The sequence below is a fragment of the Cololabis saira genome, chromosome 15 (genome assembly GCF_033807715.1).
Source record: "Cololabis saira isolate AMF1-May2022 chromosome 15, fColSai1.1, whole genome shotgun sequence".
In the NCBI taxonomy this organism is placed as follows: domain Eukaryota; kingdom Metazoa; phylum Chordata; class Actinopteri; order Beloniformes; family Belonidae; genus Cololabis; species Cololabis saira.
The window spans coordinates 20,838,807-20,856,311 of NC_084601.1; the positions used below are offsets into that span (position 1 = coordinate 20,838,807).

Sequence of the window (17,505 nt, forward strand, 5' to 3'; positions counted from 1 at the left end):
ATCTTTGCATCACTGCCACTTCATCCACCTCCCTCAGTAAGGTACAACTGGGTTCTCTGTTTTATTTAAGTCTCCATCTTTGGAACGATTTGTGCTCTATCATGAGATTTTTTTATTCTGTAATATTTATGTAAATGTCTGTCCCGTCAGATCATTTTGCTTTGTTTTTTCCAAACTTGTTAAAGCCTTAGATCAAAGATAATCTAATTATTTTGGTACATTGGGTAAAACAAGTAAATGCAGAGAATTATTTCTTGTTGTCTCGGTATAGTCTCTGTCTTTTCTCCAATCTCATCTGCACACATTTGAACCCGCTTTCACAGTGTGACATGGCAGCCTGTCAACAGCGTGAAACAACCTCCTGTGATGACGTCACACAACAACAGTGACGTCAACGATCAAGCTGTTGCAACCGTACTGAAGCTATGATGCAGGCAGACAAGCTTGCAGAGCACGCTGGCACGCCTCCACCACAACTGAATGCACACAAACACAGCTGGTGGATATAAAGAGTGTGGAAATTTAATTGCGCTCTCCTATCTGCAAACTCTTGTTTACTCAGCTGGACATAGATGGAGAGATAATTAAGCACAGATTAAATTCTGACAAACTATTTTCAGACACTGTTCCTCACAAAACATTTGAAAATAGAAGAATTTAGTGATTCACATTTAATGAAATTAAATGAATCACGTTCAGCTTCACTTTACATGCTTTTCCTGAACTCAGTATTTGTGGCCATTAATTAAAACATTTAGGAATACTATCACAGTTTTATTTATGCTTTTCTCTGTTTAACTTGGCCAGATCTCCTTTTTTTCCATCGCCCCGTACCCTAGCAACCCGCCACAGATCAATGGGAATCTATAACAAAGCTCACTGCATCAGGGTCGAGTTCAGTGGAAAGCCAAACAGAACACGTGCGAACAACAACAGCAAAACTATGAATCACACTGCAGTAAGAGGTCAGTAAGCGCGTGAGGGGGTGCAGTTCACTGAGATGCCACAAGGTAGAGAGCACAAACAACCTCACGGTGCTGCAGCCACCCGGCAAGTCAGTGTCGGGTGGCATCAGCCGCATCGGCCGCATCGGCCGTGTGGAGCACAGCTGCTTAGTTCCCTCATATCCCTCCATCCACCCATCCATCCATCCATCCATCCATCCATCCACCCCTCCATCCATCCATCCATCCATCCATCCATCCATCCATCCATCCATCCATCCATCCTGGAGCCTATCCCGGCTCATTACAGGTGGAAGGCAGGGGGACACCTGGACAGGTAACCAGTCCATCACAGGGCCACTCTTATCAACAATCATGTTTTTTAACTGTGGGAGGAAGCTGGAACTCCTGTATAAAAAACAAGCAAGCACCCCACACAGAAAGACTCCTTCCAGGAGTCTACCAAGGAACCTCTTGTTGTGACACAACAGTGAAAAACAGTTTAAATCTATATTTAAATTGAGGATCTGTGGCTATCACACAAGCACTCTTGTATAGGAACGTATGACAAAACATATGTATGAGTTATGCTGTATGTGTTATGTTATGATTGTTTGCTGTCCCGTCATGAGCTGGTGCTCGCAATGTCCTGCTTTACAAATTGAGTCAATGGCAAATCAAAAATTAAAGTTGCGTTTAGCCGATGCTGGGTTCAAACTGCTAACTGCTTTGCTAAGCTTGGATGACAATTACAGATGATGAAGTGATACTGGTCAGCTATTTGCTGAGCTGACTGTCAGTCTATCATTTTAGTTGGTGCGGTACAGAAAATAGGGGGAGTCCTCAGAGTTGTCATTGAAGTTAAATAAAACAAACCAAAAAGTTTTTTTTTTAAACCAGGCTGCTTTAATATTGGATATTTTAGCATGGAGGTCAGTAGAGACTGACTCGCTTTTGCAGCCAGCCCTCCAGTGGCCAGTCGAGGAACTACTACGAATCTTAGTTCTGCATCAGAACATCAGACTCATGTCTTATCAGTTAAATGCACATTTCAGCCACTTCCACGCAGTCTCCATGGGTTCCAAGAGTGCTGGCCCATACATGCTTATGTCATAGGCTACGTACATCACTTTCAGAGTGAACATGGCTACCGTTCGCATCAACTGAAGCTCCTTTCAGTCACCGCAATAATAAAGACAAATTGGCAATTAAATATTTGTGCTATTGAGATTTAATTAAAACTTCAAACAAGTTTCTTTAAAAAAAAAAAGAAGAAATTCGCGATTTTTAATCTGAACCTGATTTAGCAAAAAGTGGATGTATTCTTATTAACTGTAATGGTCCTGTTATTCCACAAGATGGCAGTGTAGGGACTGACATCTTGGGTAAATATAGTCTGCCATCAGTAAAGAATTGGTTTCTGGGAATTTGATAGTTTTACTAGTAGTAAGTTTGAATCACTATTAGTTAATAGTGAATAATGCGACCACCACACACACACACACACACACACACACACACACACACACACACACACACACACACACACACACACACACACACACACACACACACACACACACACACACACACACACATTACAAAACAGTAAAAGGAATTTAAATGAATAAAAAATTTAAATAAGAAGATTGCTTAAGCAGATAGACAGCTGGATCAAATTGAATGAGTCAGTTTGAACAGGTGGGTTTTAAGCTCAGATTTGAATGACGGAAGAGAGTTTAAGTTGCCAAAGGTCAGATGGGACTGAGTTCCAGAGCCGGGGGGGCAGAGTGACTGAAGGCTCTGAGACGGGCAGAAGGAACAGTAAGGTGAATGGAGGAGAATGAGCTTAGAGTTCTGGTGGGAGTGGAAATGTGGAGCAAATCGGACAGATAAGGTGGGGCCAAATTATCTATCCATCTATCCATCTATCCATCCTAAGCTAAGACAACTTAAAACTAAAGTGAAAACCACATACATTTAAGCAAGGACCACTTAAAACCAAGCCAGGCCAGCTTAAATCCAATACTACGACAACAAAAAATTGGACCTAGACTCACATAGGTTAGGAAATAAAAATGTTAGAAAAAGTTAGATGAACATAAAATTTAAGCTTTGACAATTTAAAACTAAAATACCATATGTAGCAACAGTACTGTTTACAGCTGGTACTGTAAAGTATTTTGTCCAGCTGCTTATAGACATGAGCAGCGTTAATATTTTGCTAAGTCCAGCTTACTTTTTCTCATGATTGTAACTCTAGTCTTGGGTGCTATTTATAGGCCAATATCTACCCATTAAACCCCTCCCTTACTCTCAAACTCATTAGTTTTTAAGCCAAAAATCTTTCTCGTCTGTGTGTCTGTTTTGAAATCTATTCATAATATTGTATAATTGTAACATTTCGCTTACACTGCATATTTAACATTATGCCACAATGGGCATAACCAACTTTAACCAAAAAAGTCCAAATGAGAATGAACAGAGTGGTGTACAAGTGCTAAGTTATGAAGTCTAGTTTTTATCTGCTTGCTGTTTGCTTGCATTGACAACAAACAAAAACAAACTCCCATCATCCCTTTTCTCTTGTGCAAAAGAAACCTATTCATTTCACTCCAGATCAATTGGCAGGATAGCTATTTTTTCCTGTTGAGTATAGCGTGAGTATCCCATTAGCCTCATGGGTAAACTGCACCGTCAACATGGGGTCAGAGCAGGCGGGGCTATACTAAATAAGGAAGCACGCATGTGATAGGCCAGCGTTGGGGGAACAAATGACAGCAGGGAGTTGAGAAAGTGCTTGAATGAGATAGCGTGGTAGTGAAGAGGGGAAGAGAGAAAGAGAGGTAGCAGCAGATTGCAGAGTGCTGCACAGCCACAAATATCTGCAAAGGACAAACAGTGTGCATGAGGGACCTTGTGCATGCAGGAGTACTGTAACACGGGAGAAACTATGAGTGGGATAAAAACTAAACTACTGAGTGCTCCATATGCCCTCCGGATTGGATGCTGGGAGCAATAATCCTCTTGAAGGCAAAAAAAAATCTATAGCGTGATACAGACAAGGGAGCACAGACGTATCATTTTAGCCCATCACACGACTGTTGTGAGCCAACGTTCAGCAGAGATGAAAGGTTAATCTTGATAAATGCTCCAAACAGCAGTTATACTCTTTATCCATTTGGTTTCTCCTTCTTCTTCATCGTTGCTTTAAAAAAAAAAACAAGAATAGCACTGAGTCTCTGCTGAAAGCAGAGTTGTCAAAGTAGCTCGGTGTGAAGATGAGTCTGAACCCTGTGCAGGTGATGGGTGGACAAGTCAAGGAGCTCAAAGATGCCCCGTCTTCCAACGGCGACAGCAGAAGCTCATGGGAACAGAAAGAAGAGTTGAACCAAGACAAGCTGGGACTTACCACCAAAGCAGAGCCAGTAAGTGTCACTGATAATTGTGATCTGGGGATACATGTTTGAGGATTTTGTTTGTGAGAATTTCCCCATCAATTATTGTAAATTAATACCAGGCATCCCTCATTCAGCATATCTTTGCACTCTTTATGCGTTGATCTAAAGCTCATTGATGCAAATGTTTTCTCACGTGCAACTCGGGGTTTATGTGGGACAACTATAACTTGAATCAAATGTAACACAATGCTAAGCTATGACAACTTAAAATCTAGCTAGAACCACTGAAAATTGAGCTAAGAAAACATCAATTACGGTATGCTATGACACCTTAAATCATTTCTCGGACAAATTAGGACCAGAGCTAGGACAACTTTAAGATGAAACATTGGGAAGATCAGTGTTGTGGACATGGTTGGTACTCTAAACTGTGATTTTGACCACTTCTTTGCTGCTGGGTTTGAGTGATAGATAGATAGATAGATAGATAGATAGATAGATAGATAGATAGATAGATAGATAGATAGATAGATAGATAGATAGATACGAACAGACTGTACAAAATGTACAAAATTGGGAGAGAAATTAAGCTGCAGCTCACCCAGGGTTAGCGTGGACATGGGCTGAACTTTCATCCTCACTGCCAAAAGTGTAGGGCTTTTTATGGCTCTGCCAGACATACCGAACAGGACAGAATGTAGCCTTTACACAGGATCAGTGAACTGACTGGTATTATAAAGAATACGAATCTAGACACAGGAGAACTCATATGTATGAACACATACCAGCGAGGATGACAAAGTACAAAGGACTCGAGCTAAAAATAGCAAAAAAGCTGAGTAATCTGGGCAGCGTGAGGATTAGTGCAGTCACAGTGGCGTATTTTCAGATTGTAAACATGGTCTTCATCTAAAACTCTGAATATACAACAGCATTAGGTTGGAAAAGATGACTTAAGCACCGTCTCCAGGAGGAAGGGACAATGATTACAACGTTTTTATTAAAATTTCCAAGAGGGTTCAGACTTATGCAGAATAGCAGTGCGGGCAAATCATGTTCTTTGTTTATACTGCACGTGATGGTAACTTTAAAGTAGATGGTAACCTGAGAGTAGTCTTTCACAGTCCCATGCAGCTCTGGATGAAGGCTCTCAGTGTCCTGTTGATGTTGTTGTTGCTGCACTGAGTCGTAGACTTACTTGAGGAGGTCGAGGCAGTGCACGGATTGACTTTCCTTATCGTGATGTGTGTAGCTGAAGCGACCCAGGATTGGTGGGCTCTGTGGAGTCCCTGATAAAGCAGTTGTCATTCCTCAAGTTAAAAATGTTGCCACGCTGACGTGATCGCTCTCATCTGGGTTTCATGGCCAAATGGAACCGAACCCAAATTATCTTCATAGCCACCCCCGAGTGAGGGGGTCTTTAAAAATGTTTTATTATGCATATGTTCTTCTTCTTATTTGAGCGCTGTATTATCATTTAAAGGTCTCAGGAAGCATTCATTGGTGGTTTTAATTAGATGTTTAGTTGTCTGAGGTCTGTTAATAGGGTATGATGTACTTTTGTATTGACAGAAAATTACCTACATGCACTTTACACGCCCGAAATACAATACCGGTGAGTGGCCCCCTGATAAAAATAAGCTGTTCTGGTGTGCTCATGAACAAAAGAAAACAGGCTATGCACTAGCTTTTTGGGGGCAGTGTGAATATTAGATTATGTGCACTGACTGGATTGAAACAACAAGTACAAGGCAGAAATTGTCACCATTGACAACTCAATGAAGTTATCGGTGGTTACCCATGAAGGCATCTGGTGTCTGAGAAACTAGGTGTTGAGGAAAAGCCACTGACCTTTAGATTTTAAATGAATGCTCCAGTCTTTTAAAGCTCTTTAAGTGTATCATTCATTGAGGCTAAACGCTAATTGTTTTATCTCGCTCTTTTAATTACTACTTTGCATATTGTTTGATGTATGAAATCAGGTAGCATGTCAAGCTTTGAACCAGGTTAAATGAATAATGTTGGTTCTTACCCAGTGTTGCGTAAAGCTGCATCACATTTTTACAGATGCTAACAGACTCTGCTTTTGGTTCCACTGAAGTTTGGTTCTTTCAGATTGTTGTTGTGATGCAGTTGTGATGCCGATATAGTCGGAGTAGCTCCTCATTTGAGTGTCAGCCACTGAATGAAGCCTTTTGAAGTTGCCCAAGGTTGGAAAAACAGTGAAACTGGACTGAAATGTCTAGAATAAGCAGCTAATTATGCGTTGAAGCTAATTGTATGTTGAAAAGATTCAGGAAGCTGTCAACACTCAAGGTCACTGTACAAATATAAGAGTAGCCAGTAAAAATAATAAAAAAACAGACATTATAAAGGGAAAAATAAAAGCAACAATAGCAATAATAGTAATAACAAGTATAATCATGGCCATAGCATAAACCGCCAAGACATTATCTGATAACAACAATAATATATACTGTACTTGGCAGTCAAGCTTTATGGGACAAATTAACTTTGTCAGTTTGTTCCAGCTCCATGGCACGTTTACTCCACCTCACTGCGCTGTGAATGGTGTTACACTTCGTTTCATGGCTGTTACACCTCTGCTCCATTTTGGGAGGGGAGCAACAGGGACACGAGTGATGTTTGAAAGGTGCACCGAGGACACAAAAATGGCTGCAAACTCCACGCAGAGTCCGACGTTAGTGGTCAGGCCCGCTGTCAGTGAAGCGACAAGCAGAAGTCACCATGGGAAAAAAGTCAGATGTTCTAGGATGTTTCAAAACACAGTGGCCTTACAGACAGAAGATTTTGTTACAGGACTACGTGCATAGCAATCAGGGGGAGCCTCGGCCAGAAGTGACCATAGACATTAGTGACTTGCTCCCAACTGTGGTTTATAAAGTAAAGAGACAGTTGTAGTGCTTAATGAAAGCTTGTACTGAGGAGACAATGTTGTGCCTGTCTGGGTTCATTGTTATTACACAGCATGAGAGTCGAGCCAGGTTCTCCAGTGTCTCTCTATACTGCTGTCACTGTGTAAAAGATGCTAAATTTGGGACAAATTCATCTAAATTATTATTATTATTATTATTATTATTATTATTATTAATTTTCATTAATTATTATTAATTATTGTTAAGATTAATAATAATTAATCTAAACTGGCTCTGTGATGATCATGGAGTCATCCCGCATTCGGTTGACATGGCAACAGCCACACTGATTCAGGATAGCCTGTTGATGCTGAAGTATTCAAATCAGATCTGCATTGTCCCCATTTAAATCAAATTCTAAGACACATATAATCATTCATTTTTTGAGTGATTGTATGTGTGGTTCACATGGCTTCTGCACTGCACTGATTATAGACCAGCGTTTCTATTACCCGCAGTGTACAGTGACCCCCCCACCCCCACCCCACTCCCCCCCAGTGTTACCTTGTGTACCAAGGCATGGAAAGGCTGCATCCACACTGGCCTTTACTTTATCTATAAATATCTCTCCCTGTGCACCACTCTCTGCTTATAGTGTCAGTTCTTTATTCTTGACATTTAACCCTCCTTTAGTTTTTCCAACGTTTGACTTGAATGTCTCTCAGCTTTTAATTGCCCCACTGATCGAAGGGAAGGCTCCTGACCTTCGATATTTAGATGAAAGATCACCAGATGAGTGATGGATTAAGGTTGAACACACCTTATCTGCCACAGCTCTGACAGGGATCATGTACAGAGGTTTGGTGCTAATAAAACTTCTCAAGTAGTGACAAATACCTGGCCTTTCCATCATACTGCTCGGTTAGTTTGCTGTAAAGTTACTGTGGTTTTCTGAGCAGGGGAGTCATATGATAGATGCATTCCCACAGGGCCATCCCCACTGCAAGGGGCGAGGGAGGGGTGGGGAGGAGCAGGCAGTTAACACTTACAGTATCAAATTGCAGCAAAGATCTGGATCTAGGATCACTTTGAGAATGTGTGACTTGTTATTCATAGAGTAAGTTGACTCTAATGGATATGTTGAAGCAACGCTCTCATCTGCCAAGCTGTCCCAGAGTACAAATGTAAAAAAGTCCAATGTAATTTTGTCTGTTTTTAGATATGCATTGTGCAATTTCTGTATCTGTCTTCATAGCTTCATAAGACTTCATGAAAATCATATTACCAGAACAGTTCAAGTGTTTAGGGGAAATGAAGGGGCTGTGGAAAATGATCTCTGGTGAATTAAAACACATAAAAACTGTCATTTTGCTAAGGTGACAGGGAGACGAGTCCGGAAGGTGGAGGGAGCCATGTTCTTCGTAAGTATGTCCTATCATTACATAAGGTTGAAACATTTGTCCATGGCTTCTGGGTAACCATCAGCGCTGCCCTTTCACCCTTGTTTGAGCTCCTTTGTGACAGCTGATGTGCCTGCATGGTCACGGATATGCCAACTCTACTAACCAACAGCCTGACCTGATACGTCATTGTGTGTGTTGTCATGCTGAGTCATTAAGTCACATGTTCAGAGGTCAAAGAAAAAGATAATATTGTCATCTCGTACGTTTCACTGTAATGATTGTTTGGTGATGATGCAGTGTGCACGAAAGGCCTTTGAGTCTTTGAGGAGCAAAGATGGGTAAAGGATGCCCACTTTGTCAACAAATATGAGAAATCATTGAAATGTTTTAAAATGTTGTAATGGGGTTAATTCAAAAGTAACAAAAGAAGGCTTGAAACATTGTGTTTGAAAGTTTAAGATTTAAAAAAAACTGTTTTAACCTTTGAATAATGTTTGAATAGACCGGAAAAAACAACAACAAAAACAACCTTTACCCAGAGTTACGAATTTCAAGTCTTTCTTTTCATCACATTTTTTCAGAGTTTCAGTTTTGGCACTTTTGTTTGAAAACCTCGTGCTGATCAAAAAGACAAATCACATGTTTGCAAAAAGAGATTTGAAACCTGACATTTATGTTGTACCACAAAGGGAGTGCTGGTTCACTTATTAGAGAGTTATTAACAATTACAAGAAGATGACTTATCATAAATTAATGATCAAAATGAATAAATCAACAGGGCACCACCTGACTTATCAGGAAATAATAACTAAACAGCACAATCAGTCTTAAAGTAGCCGTTATTCCATACGTGCCAGGCTGTTGCCAGGGTTACAGAATAACAATGAAGGAAGGAGTCTGAGCACAGACCTTTGCAACCAGCAGCCGTGACAAATATGTATAAAATAAATGCAAACAACTTCCCTCATTCAATTGAAACAGAATGTATTTACACAAGTGTTAAAAGATAGCGAAACAACACTTGGGATAAATTCTGATCCCCAAACTTCACATAAACAACTAACTAAACATTAACACAAACTTCAGATTATATACGTGTGTGTGTCACGATGGCTGTTCATACATGTGAAAAGAAAGATGGATGACTGACAAAGTCACATGGTGACTGAGTCTCGCGTGATTCAAAACGGTGGACTAGATTCTGTCTCATCCTGTGAAAAACAAACTCGGAGGCTTTATGGCCAAGATAAGAGTGTGCGTGTCTGGGGGGTTAGTAGGAGAAGATGAGAGAATTTGATTTAGCAAACTTCCAGCCAACTGCCTGAGCTGTCTCAGGATGATATTTATTCAATTCAGTTCAATAGTACTTTATTGGTCCCCAAAGAGAAATTGTGTTTGCAGTGACTGTCAGAGTTTTAGACTCTTTAAAGAGTCGGTGTAAATTATAGCTGTGGGCAGGAAGGATCTCCTGCATTCTCTTTTGTAAATCCACATTATGTTAACCTGTGTAGGCTGAAGGAAAACAAATCAGAGGGTCTCAGAAGACGTTAATAATCTAGAAGAGTTTAATTTTAGCAGTCAAAAAGCACTTTTTCGCTGACACTACTCATTTTTTTTATGTATAAAGGAAGCGACATGATACGACAAGAAAATCCATCTTTAAACAAGCACATCAGCACGTTGTTCTCGTGTGAGTTTTAAATCCCACGAGTAAACTTGTAATCGCCTGGGAGCTCTCAGTTTACAGAATACTTACAAGCTCCTGTTGACCCTTAGATCAGATTAGATTATTTATTTGCACATTTTTGAAAGAAGAAAAGAAAAAAAATACAATGGAATGCATTTAGAGAAAATAAACAAAAATAAAAAAAAACGACAAAAGAAAATGTGCTGGAGAGGTCAGAAGCCTGAGAGGGCTTATCGAGTGACCCCCCCCCCCCCCCCCCCCCCTCTATGATACACTTCAGACAGTAAAACAAGAAATACTTTAGAAAAAAAACACAAGATGATTAAATAATAGTTAAAATAGACATCATAAAAAGTATGATAACAGGAGCAGAATGTAGCATAAACCAAAACAGAGAGCATCTGCATATATAGTATATACAGTGTACAGCAGGGGTCTCAAACTCAAATTACCTGGGGGCCGCTGGTGGCAGTACCTGGGTGAGGCTGGACCGCATCAGGTATTCCACAAAAAAACGTTAAAAAACGCTAAAAAAATCCAAACTTCTCAAATGTCATTACTAGCAGTTATTTAGTAGCAGCTCCCAAAATCTCACAGCGCAACATGTGTGTAAAGGAGCCGTGGTGTCCCTTGAATTTTCCTTCAATTTAACAAAGTGTGTGTGTTTTGTTCATTTCTCCACTGGACACAGAAGTCGCCTTTGCTCAAGACGCCACTTTATTAATCACTTACACAAAGACTGATACTGTCGCTGCAGTACGGCCAAAATAAGTCCCCCAGCATTGGAAGTGGCACGCTGTGCTGTTTTGAGCGTCGTTTTATGTGCGTTCCGCGACCTGTGCTTGTCGCACCTGCGCATCATATGTATTTCGGCACCAGTGCCTTCAGACCCGGCTGCAAAAACAAATGGAGGGGGGCATTACATTTTTCCAGGGGGGCACACCTATTTAAACCTATGTTTTATCAGCTTCCGGCTTAACAGCAGCTCCTTAGCAACTCCCACAGTGTTCTCTCACTAACAAGAGGCAGTTCCTCTTTAAATAAATAGAAATAAAACAAAATAAAATAAATAAATAAAATTTAAATAAAACTAACAAAATACAGTAATGACTGTTGTGCTTTGTTCATTAATTGGAGTAAATTTACACAGAGGATAGAGGCGTTCAGAGGGCAGCTGCAGCGAGGCAAAGCTCTTCTTCTAGCTCCACTTCATGCTTGGGGAGTTGCTGGCCTGAATGTTTTTTCCGGTGTGACTGTTTGCTTTGGTGCAGGTTCCTAGAAGTGGCGCTGTGCGGCGCTGCCGCTGCTTCCTGCTCTCTCTCGCCACTCGTCCTTTATTGGTGTACAAAAAAAACTTGTATATACATTATTTTAATCGCCGCCTCCGTTTTCCGACACTCCTGCCCTTCATACATCCAAAGCTGCTCTTTTGTCTCCCTTTTTGCTCTCTCTCTCTCTCACTTGTTCTCACACAAACACACACGCCCCCGTCCCCCAATTCAATCGCACGTATGCTCCATTCACTGGACAAGCACACAGTAGGAAACCAGAACATCATAACATTGTCCCACACAGTCGCTAACAGCGGGGCTGCTACAATATAAAACTTGCGGGCCACACTAACATTACCTTTCATGTTAAGGTGGGGGGCCACAAGATACCATCCCGCCGGCCACAATTGGCCCGCGGGTCGTGAGTTTGAGACCCCTGGTGTTCTTTTTTTGAAAACAAGGAGTGCTGGGTACTAGGTTCGAGATGTTATTCCACCTCTGTATTGAATATTATATTGCCCTCTAATGGTGCGACATCGGGGTGCCTTGAGGTTGCGCTGAGGATGGAGCACGGCTGCCGCATAGCCAGATCGTGGCACTTGTGCTACCGGTAGAACCCAGATTTCATTCCAGCATCCCACCTGTTGGATTACTCTTTGGTAGGAAAAAAAACAGGTTAGGAGTCACATACGTAGGAATGTATGTTTCTTAAAACATGTGTGCAATTGCTGTCACTGGGACACTGAAACCCTTAACAGTGGGTTCACATCAGGAGCAACATTCACCCCAGAGTCCCACCTAAGGACCGTGACACCCCAACCCGATTATCGGCCGTAGGACACCTACCAGTAGTTGTGCGAGGTCGCTGACTCAAGTCATGTTGGTGTGTCCCATGCAGTCGTCCGTCTGCACCGATTTGACATGTAGAATCGGTCACTAGCCATCTGACTCTATGACCAATTTGATTGGTGGAGTGCTAGCCCTTGACTAGCGAATCAGAGTTAACAGGAAATGACAATTGTAAACTTACTAGCTAAACAGCGATGGAACAGACGCTACACTACACTATATCATGGCATCGATTTGGATCTGGCTTGTGTTTGATTGTATTATATTTATTTATACCACGGTCTTTGTGAATACTCGATTCTGATTGGCTGGCAGGTGTAGGTTATAAGTGATAATCTACACCTAGAAAACAAGTTCGGTCAAATTGCCTGATAACTTTAATATCATTGTGCTGGATCAACTGCCAGGTGGTAACCACGGCAACGGAGATTCAGAGAAGAAGAGCCGTCTACCTGCCCCTACTGGCCGCACAGAGAAGCAATAGATAAAATGTCAAAGAGCTGCACAGTTTAGTTGCAGCAGAGTTGTTTCCATCATCCTATTGTCAGCCTGGCATGTTTTTACCCATCTATGGTTTTTAATCTGAAATGGGAGCAAATTCAGCTACAAGAGCAGCCTGGGGTTGATTTACACTTAATATTGAAAGTGATATAGTACTAAGTGTGATACTGAATGTCATCTACAGTGTAGGCCTACTAAAAGAAACAAAAAAATCAAATAGATCATTTATAAACCCTTTACTGTAAACACGTTATCTATTTTATTTTTGTTTTTAAATAAACTGCAACAGCAATGTGCAACAATAATTTGAAGTAGAACAACGACGACTGTAGAGGCTGTGAAACATGTGAAACATGTGAAACACGTTACAATATGTTTATGTTTTGACCCCAGACGTTTGGTAGAAAGAGAAAACCACAACACATTTTGACCAGTTAAATTATGCAAAAGAGCAAATGAATGTTTGGTGTTAAGATCCTTGTGATTGCATCAGTATAAGAGTACATTTCCCATCAAAGTGACAATGATCATGTGGAATCCCTCCACAAAAAGTAAGGAGATGTGAGAGCAATGGCTAAGTAAAATATGTTACACATTGTATACAATATGTTTGAAGGTAATGTGCTGCGCAGAGCCTGGCAGTCAAGGAGCTGGGTTAGAGTGAACGTGAACGTGCCTTTAAGTGTTCTTTTACACATGAACATATGACATTAAGTTGAGGAAAAAATATATTGGGTTCTTAGTGTAATTATAACTGTAAATAGAAAGTCATAGTAATTACAAGAGTAGCTTCTTTTCATTGAACTTTGATTTGTAAATTGGGAATTATGGAGCAGAGATGGCTCCTTCCATCCCGAGCTACAGCCACTGCTGGTAGCCCAGGATATTTCTTTGTTTTTGTTTTTTAAATCTCAAACTGTGTCTGCGCTGTCTGTCTGCATCATCTGTGCTGAGTGTGTGTACTTGACTTTCAGGCTCTTGAGAACAACCATGAAATGTTCATGTCTCAGCATGACTTCTGTCCAGCTGTTTCCTTGACAAAAAAAGCTTGTGAGTGCAGCCTTTGATTATGTAATGGCCTGTAGCCAGAGATCAGCTCTTTGCTTTCTTGCATCCCTTCTGTTCACTCAAAGGCTCCATTATTTGATATAATCCAAATTAAATCACATAGGTCTTCATCTTTAACTGTGACAGGTGAACTCTTATGTCAAACACAAGTGTTCTAGCAAACTGAAATATACGTAAGTTGTGTTTAAAAGCTTGCGCTTTTTAGGGTCCTTTATCAAGTATATTTGAGATTGTTAACAGTCTCAACTGTTTCAGCATCATTTCTTACAATAATGTTGACAAATGAGCTAATCTTGCTAATTATAAAAAGAGAGTCATGCTCTCACGTGTCATCGTTTTGCTGAACTGTTAGCTCATCCTCCCTTTTGTCTGTTTCTCTTCTTCACTCCCTTCATTGTCTCTTGTTCCACAGCCAAAGCCAGAGAATGCGGTGACAATCGCTGTTTCCTCTCGGGTCTTATTTCGAACAGAGAAGGAGCAGAAGGTGTTTGAACAGCAAGGCATAGAGGAATATCTGAGGTACCAAATCGAGCATGAGAACGAACCTTTTGCTCCTGGACCTGCTTTCGCTTTTGTCAAGGTTAAATACACACACAAAATAATATATAATGTCAAGAAAAACTTTGTGAACCCTTTGGGAATAACTGGTTTTCTGCATCAATGTGCCTCTCATCAGCTCTTTATCACAATAATAGACAAACACATGTACTTTAGCTAAGAACTCATAGTTATTGGACAAAACAGTTTCTGGTATTAAACACAACCATTCAACAACAGCAACGATCCTGGGGGAGGTAATTGGCGCAAATGGATGAGCCGAGACCCCAGTCCTCCTTTACTGCAGGTCTTCTTCCCACACTCGGCAGATATTTTCTGTATTTTCAATGTCAAGAAAATCCAATAGAGCCACAAGAAACACGGAAAACACATTGACAACCCTTAAATAAAACGTATACAAACCCTGTATGTTAACAGCTACTTGAACCTCCTTTAGCAGTAATGACTTAAAATATCCAAGATTTGTAGGATACCTTTTGTGACGGGCTCTCTTGAGGTCACCTCGCAGTATCTCTATGAGGTCAAAGTCTGGACTCTGCTAGGGGCACTCAATCCTTTTTGGTGGATTTACGTTGATACTTCATTGTCTTTGTCCTGCTGCAACGCCCACATTCTGATTGTCTTGTCTTATCTTATGGATATCCACCCAGATATTACCCTGTTGAATATTTTGGGAATAATTTCCCCTAGATCATCATCAAGTGGTCCAGGCCCTGAGGCAATGCAGCAAGGCTAAATCATGACGCACCCTTCAGCACTGGGATGATGTTCTGATGTGGCTTAGATGGGCCCTTTTTACCACCAAACTGCAGGCTTTCTTTCCTAACAATTAAACTTTTGTTTCATCAGTCCACAAAACAATATGGTGAACTTCTAGTGCCACTTCAAGTAAAGTCTTCTATTGTACCGGTAGGTTCTTCTTTATCTGACTGAGGATCCTACAGAAGAGTATTAGGGGCAGGCAGGATAAAAAAATAAAAATAATATTTTATAGGAGGAAGATTTTTTTTTCTTTATGCACTTCCAGAAAAAAGTCGCAATGTCGAGAAAAAAGTCGAAATGTAAAGCTTTAATGTTGAAGTACAATTTCGAGAAAAAAGTTGAAATGTTGAGAAAAAAGTCGAAATGTCGAGAATAATGTTGAAGTACAATTTCAAGAAAAAAGTCAAAAATTTCGTGAATAAAGTCGAAAAGTCGAGAAAAGGGCAAAATGTGGAGATTAATGTTGAAGTACAATTTCAAGAAAAAGTCAAAATTTCGTGAACAAAGTTGAAATGTTGAGAAAAAGTTCGTCTTTATTCATGAAATTTCGACTTTATCATTGAAATTTTATTTCAACATTAATCTCGACATTTCGACTTTTTTCTCGAAGTGCACAATAAAAAAAAAATCTTCTCTCAAATATTTTTTCTCCTGCATGGCCCTAATACTCTTCTGTAGGATCCTGACGCTTGTGTAGATCAACATCAACATGAGCAGACCCCTCTGATGAATATCTTGACGGATAACCTTAAAATGTTGTTTTTTAAAAATCAGTCTAAGCCACATGCTCAAACTCAGTTTATTTGCTGGACTCCAGACATGCAACCTGTGATTCCTATTGGCTTTCACTGATGTTTTTAGTTTAAAAGTTCACTTTCTATTCCTCTAATACTGTGAATGTTTCAGAGCTGTGTTTTTTAAAAACATTAACAGTTGTTTTTGTGTTACCAACTGAAAAATGCTATGTTTGTTTGTTATTAGTGATAAAGATGATCACTTTTTGGGGGAAATTATTGCATAAAACCAGTCAGTTCACATACTTTTTTCTTGCCACAGTAATACAGTTTTTCTTTTCTTTTTTTCTTGAGATTCTCAGCTTAATTTTGTTGCATCGTTACAGGCTTTGGAGGCTGTCAATACTCATCTGAGGGAACTGTACCCACAAAGCGAAGAACTGTTTGACATTGTCTTGGTGACATACAACCACGCAAATGTAGGAATCCGTCTCATTAACACCATCAACCATCACAGTAAGTCTCTCTGGTAGCGTTTAAAGAAAATACCTAGCAGACAGAGTTCTGGGTTTCAACTACCTCCCTTTATGGTCTCAAAAACTCAGACATTCTACACATTGCGTTATATAAGTTATATAAACCTGAAGATTTATTTCATTATAAAGCTAATGTACACTTAATTTATAATTTGTTATCAGTTTAAAAGAAAGGAGGGGATTCTTCACAGATGTTTCACTCAAAATAAAAAGTACAGTAGGTTAACAAAACGATGCAAAGATTAGAAATATATGCAGGAGTGAACTGTTTTTCTTTTACGTGGACAGACTCTTGGGGACATTTAATTTCTAACGTGACGTTCAATTCTGTTGGTCATGAAAAGCAGTCATAAGAGAAAGCTAGTTCATGGGTTGTGTTCAGTGGTGCCGTGCAAGAAATAAATAAGCGGGTATGTGGAGTATATGCACTTATCTTTCAGTCAGGATTGCTATATCCACTTCTCAATCTCTTTTGATGTGCATAATTTCATAATCCTTATTCCTTGAGGACAAGCAGCAGTAATGATGTGACAATGTGTAAATACTACTACATTTATGGATAAACTAAGCCATTACTATGCAGATGACACATAAATCTATATAACCATCTCGCCAGGAGACTATAATCCAATTCAAACACTGATCAAATGCATTGATCCAAAATAGCCAAAATACATCTCTGATCTCCTGGTCCATTATGAACCTACCAGAACCAGCCGGTCGTCAGGGTCACTCCTTTCTGTTCCCAGAGCGAGCGTTTAGCTTTTATGCTCCTCACTTGTGGAACAAACTCCCAGAATACACCAGGGCTGCTGAAACTCTAAATTGCTTTAAGTCCAGGTTGAAAACAGGGACCACTAAACTAAACTACTGGGTGAATTACAACATTTGAGGTTCATTTTCTCACATAAACTT

At 40.2% G+C, this 17,505-nt stretch overlaps 1 protein-coding gene across 1 annotated transcript in view; it reads left to right on the forward strand.

The window, feature by feature from the left end:
* Nucleotides 1-4,225: 4,225 nt before the first annotated feature.
* Nucleotides 4,226-17,505, forward strand: part of nt5c1aa (5'-nucleotidase, cytosolic IAa) — a 34,522-nt gene continuing 21,242 nt past the window's right edge. Inside the window, exons 1-4 of the mRNA XM_061741063.1 lie at nucleotides 4,226-4,372; nucleotides 8,598-8,642; nucleotides 14,413-14,580; nucleotides 16,441-16,570. Of these exons, the coding sequence (XP_061597047.1) occupies nucleotides 4,226-4,372; nucleotides 8,598-8,642; nucleotides 14,413-14,580; nucleotides 16,441-16,570 (490 nt within the window). The remainder of the gene's footprint in view (nucleotides 4,373-8,597; nucleotides 8,643-14,412; nucleotides 14,581-16,440; nucleotides 16,571-17,505) is intronic.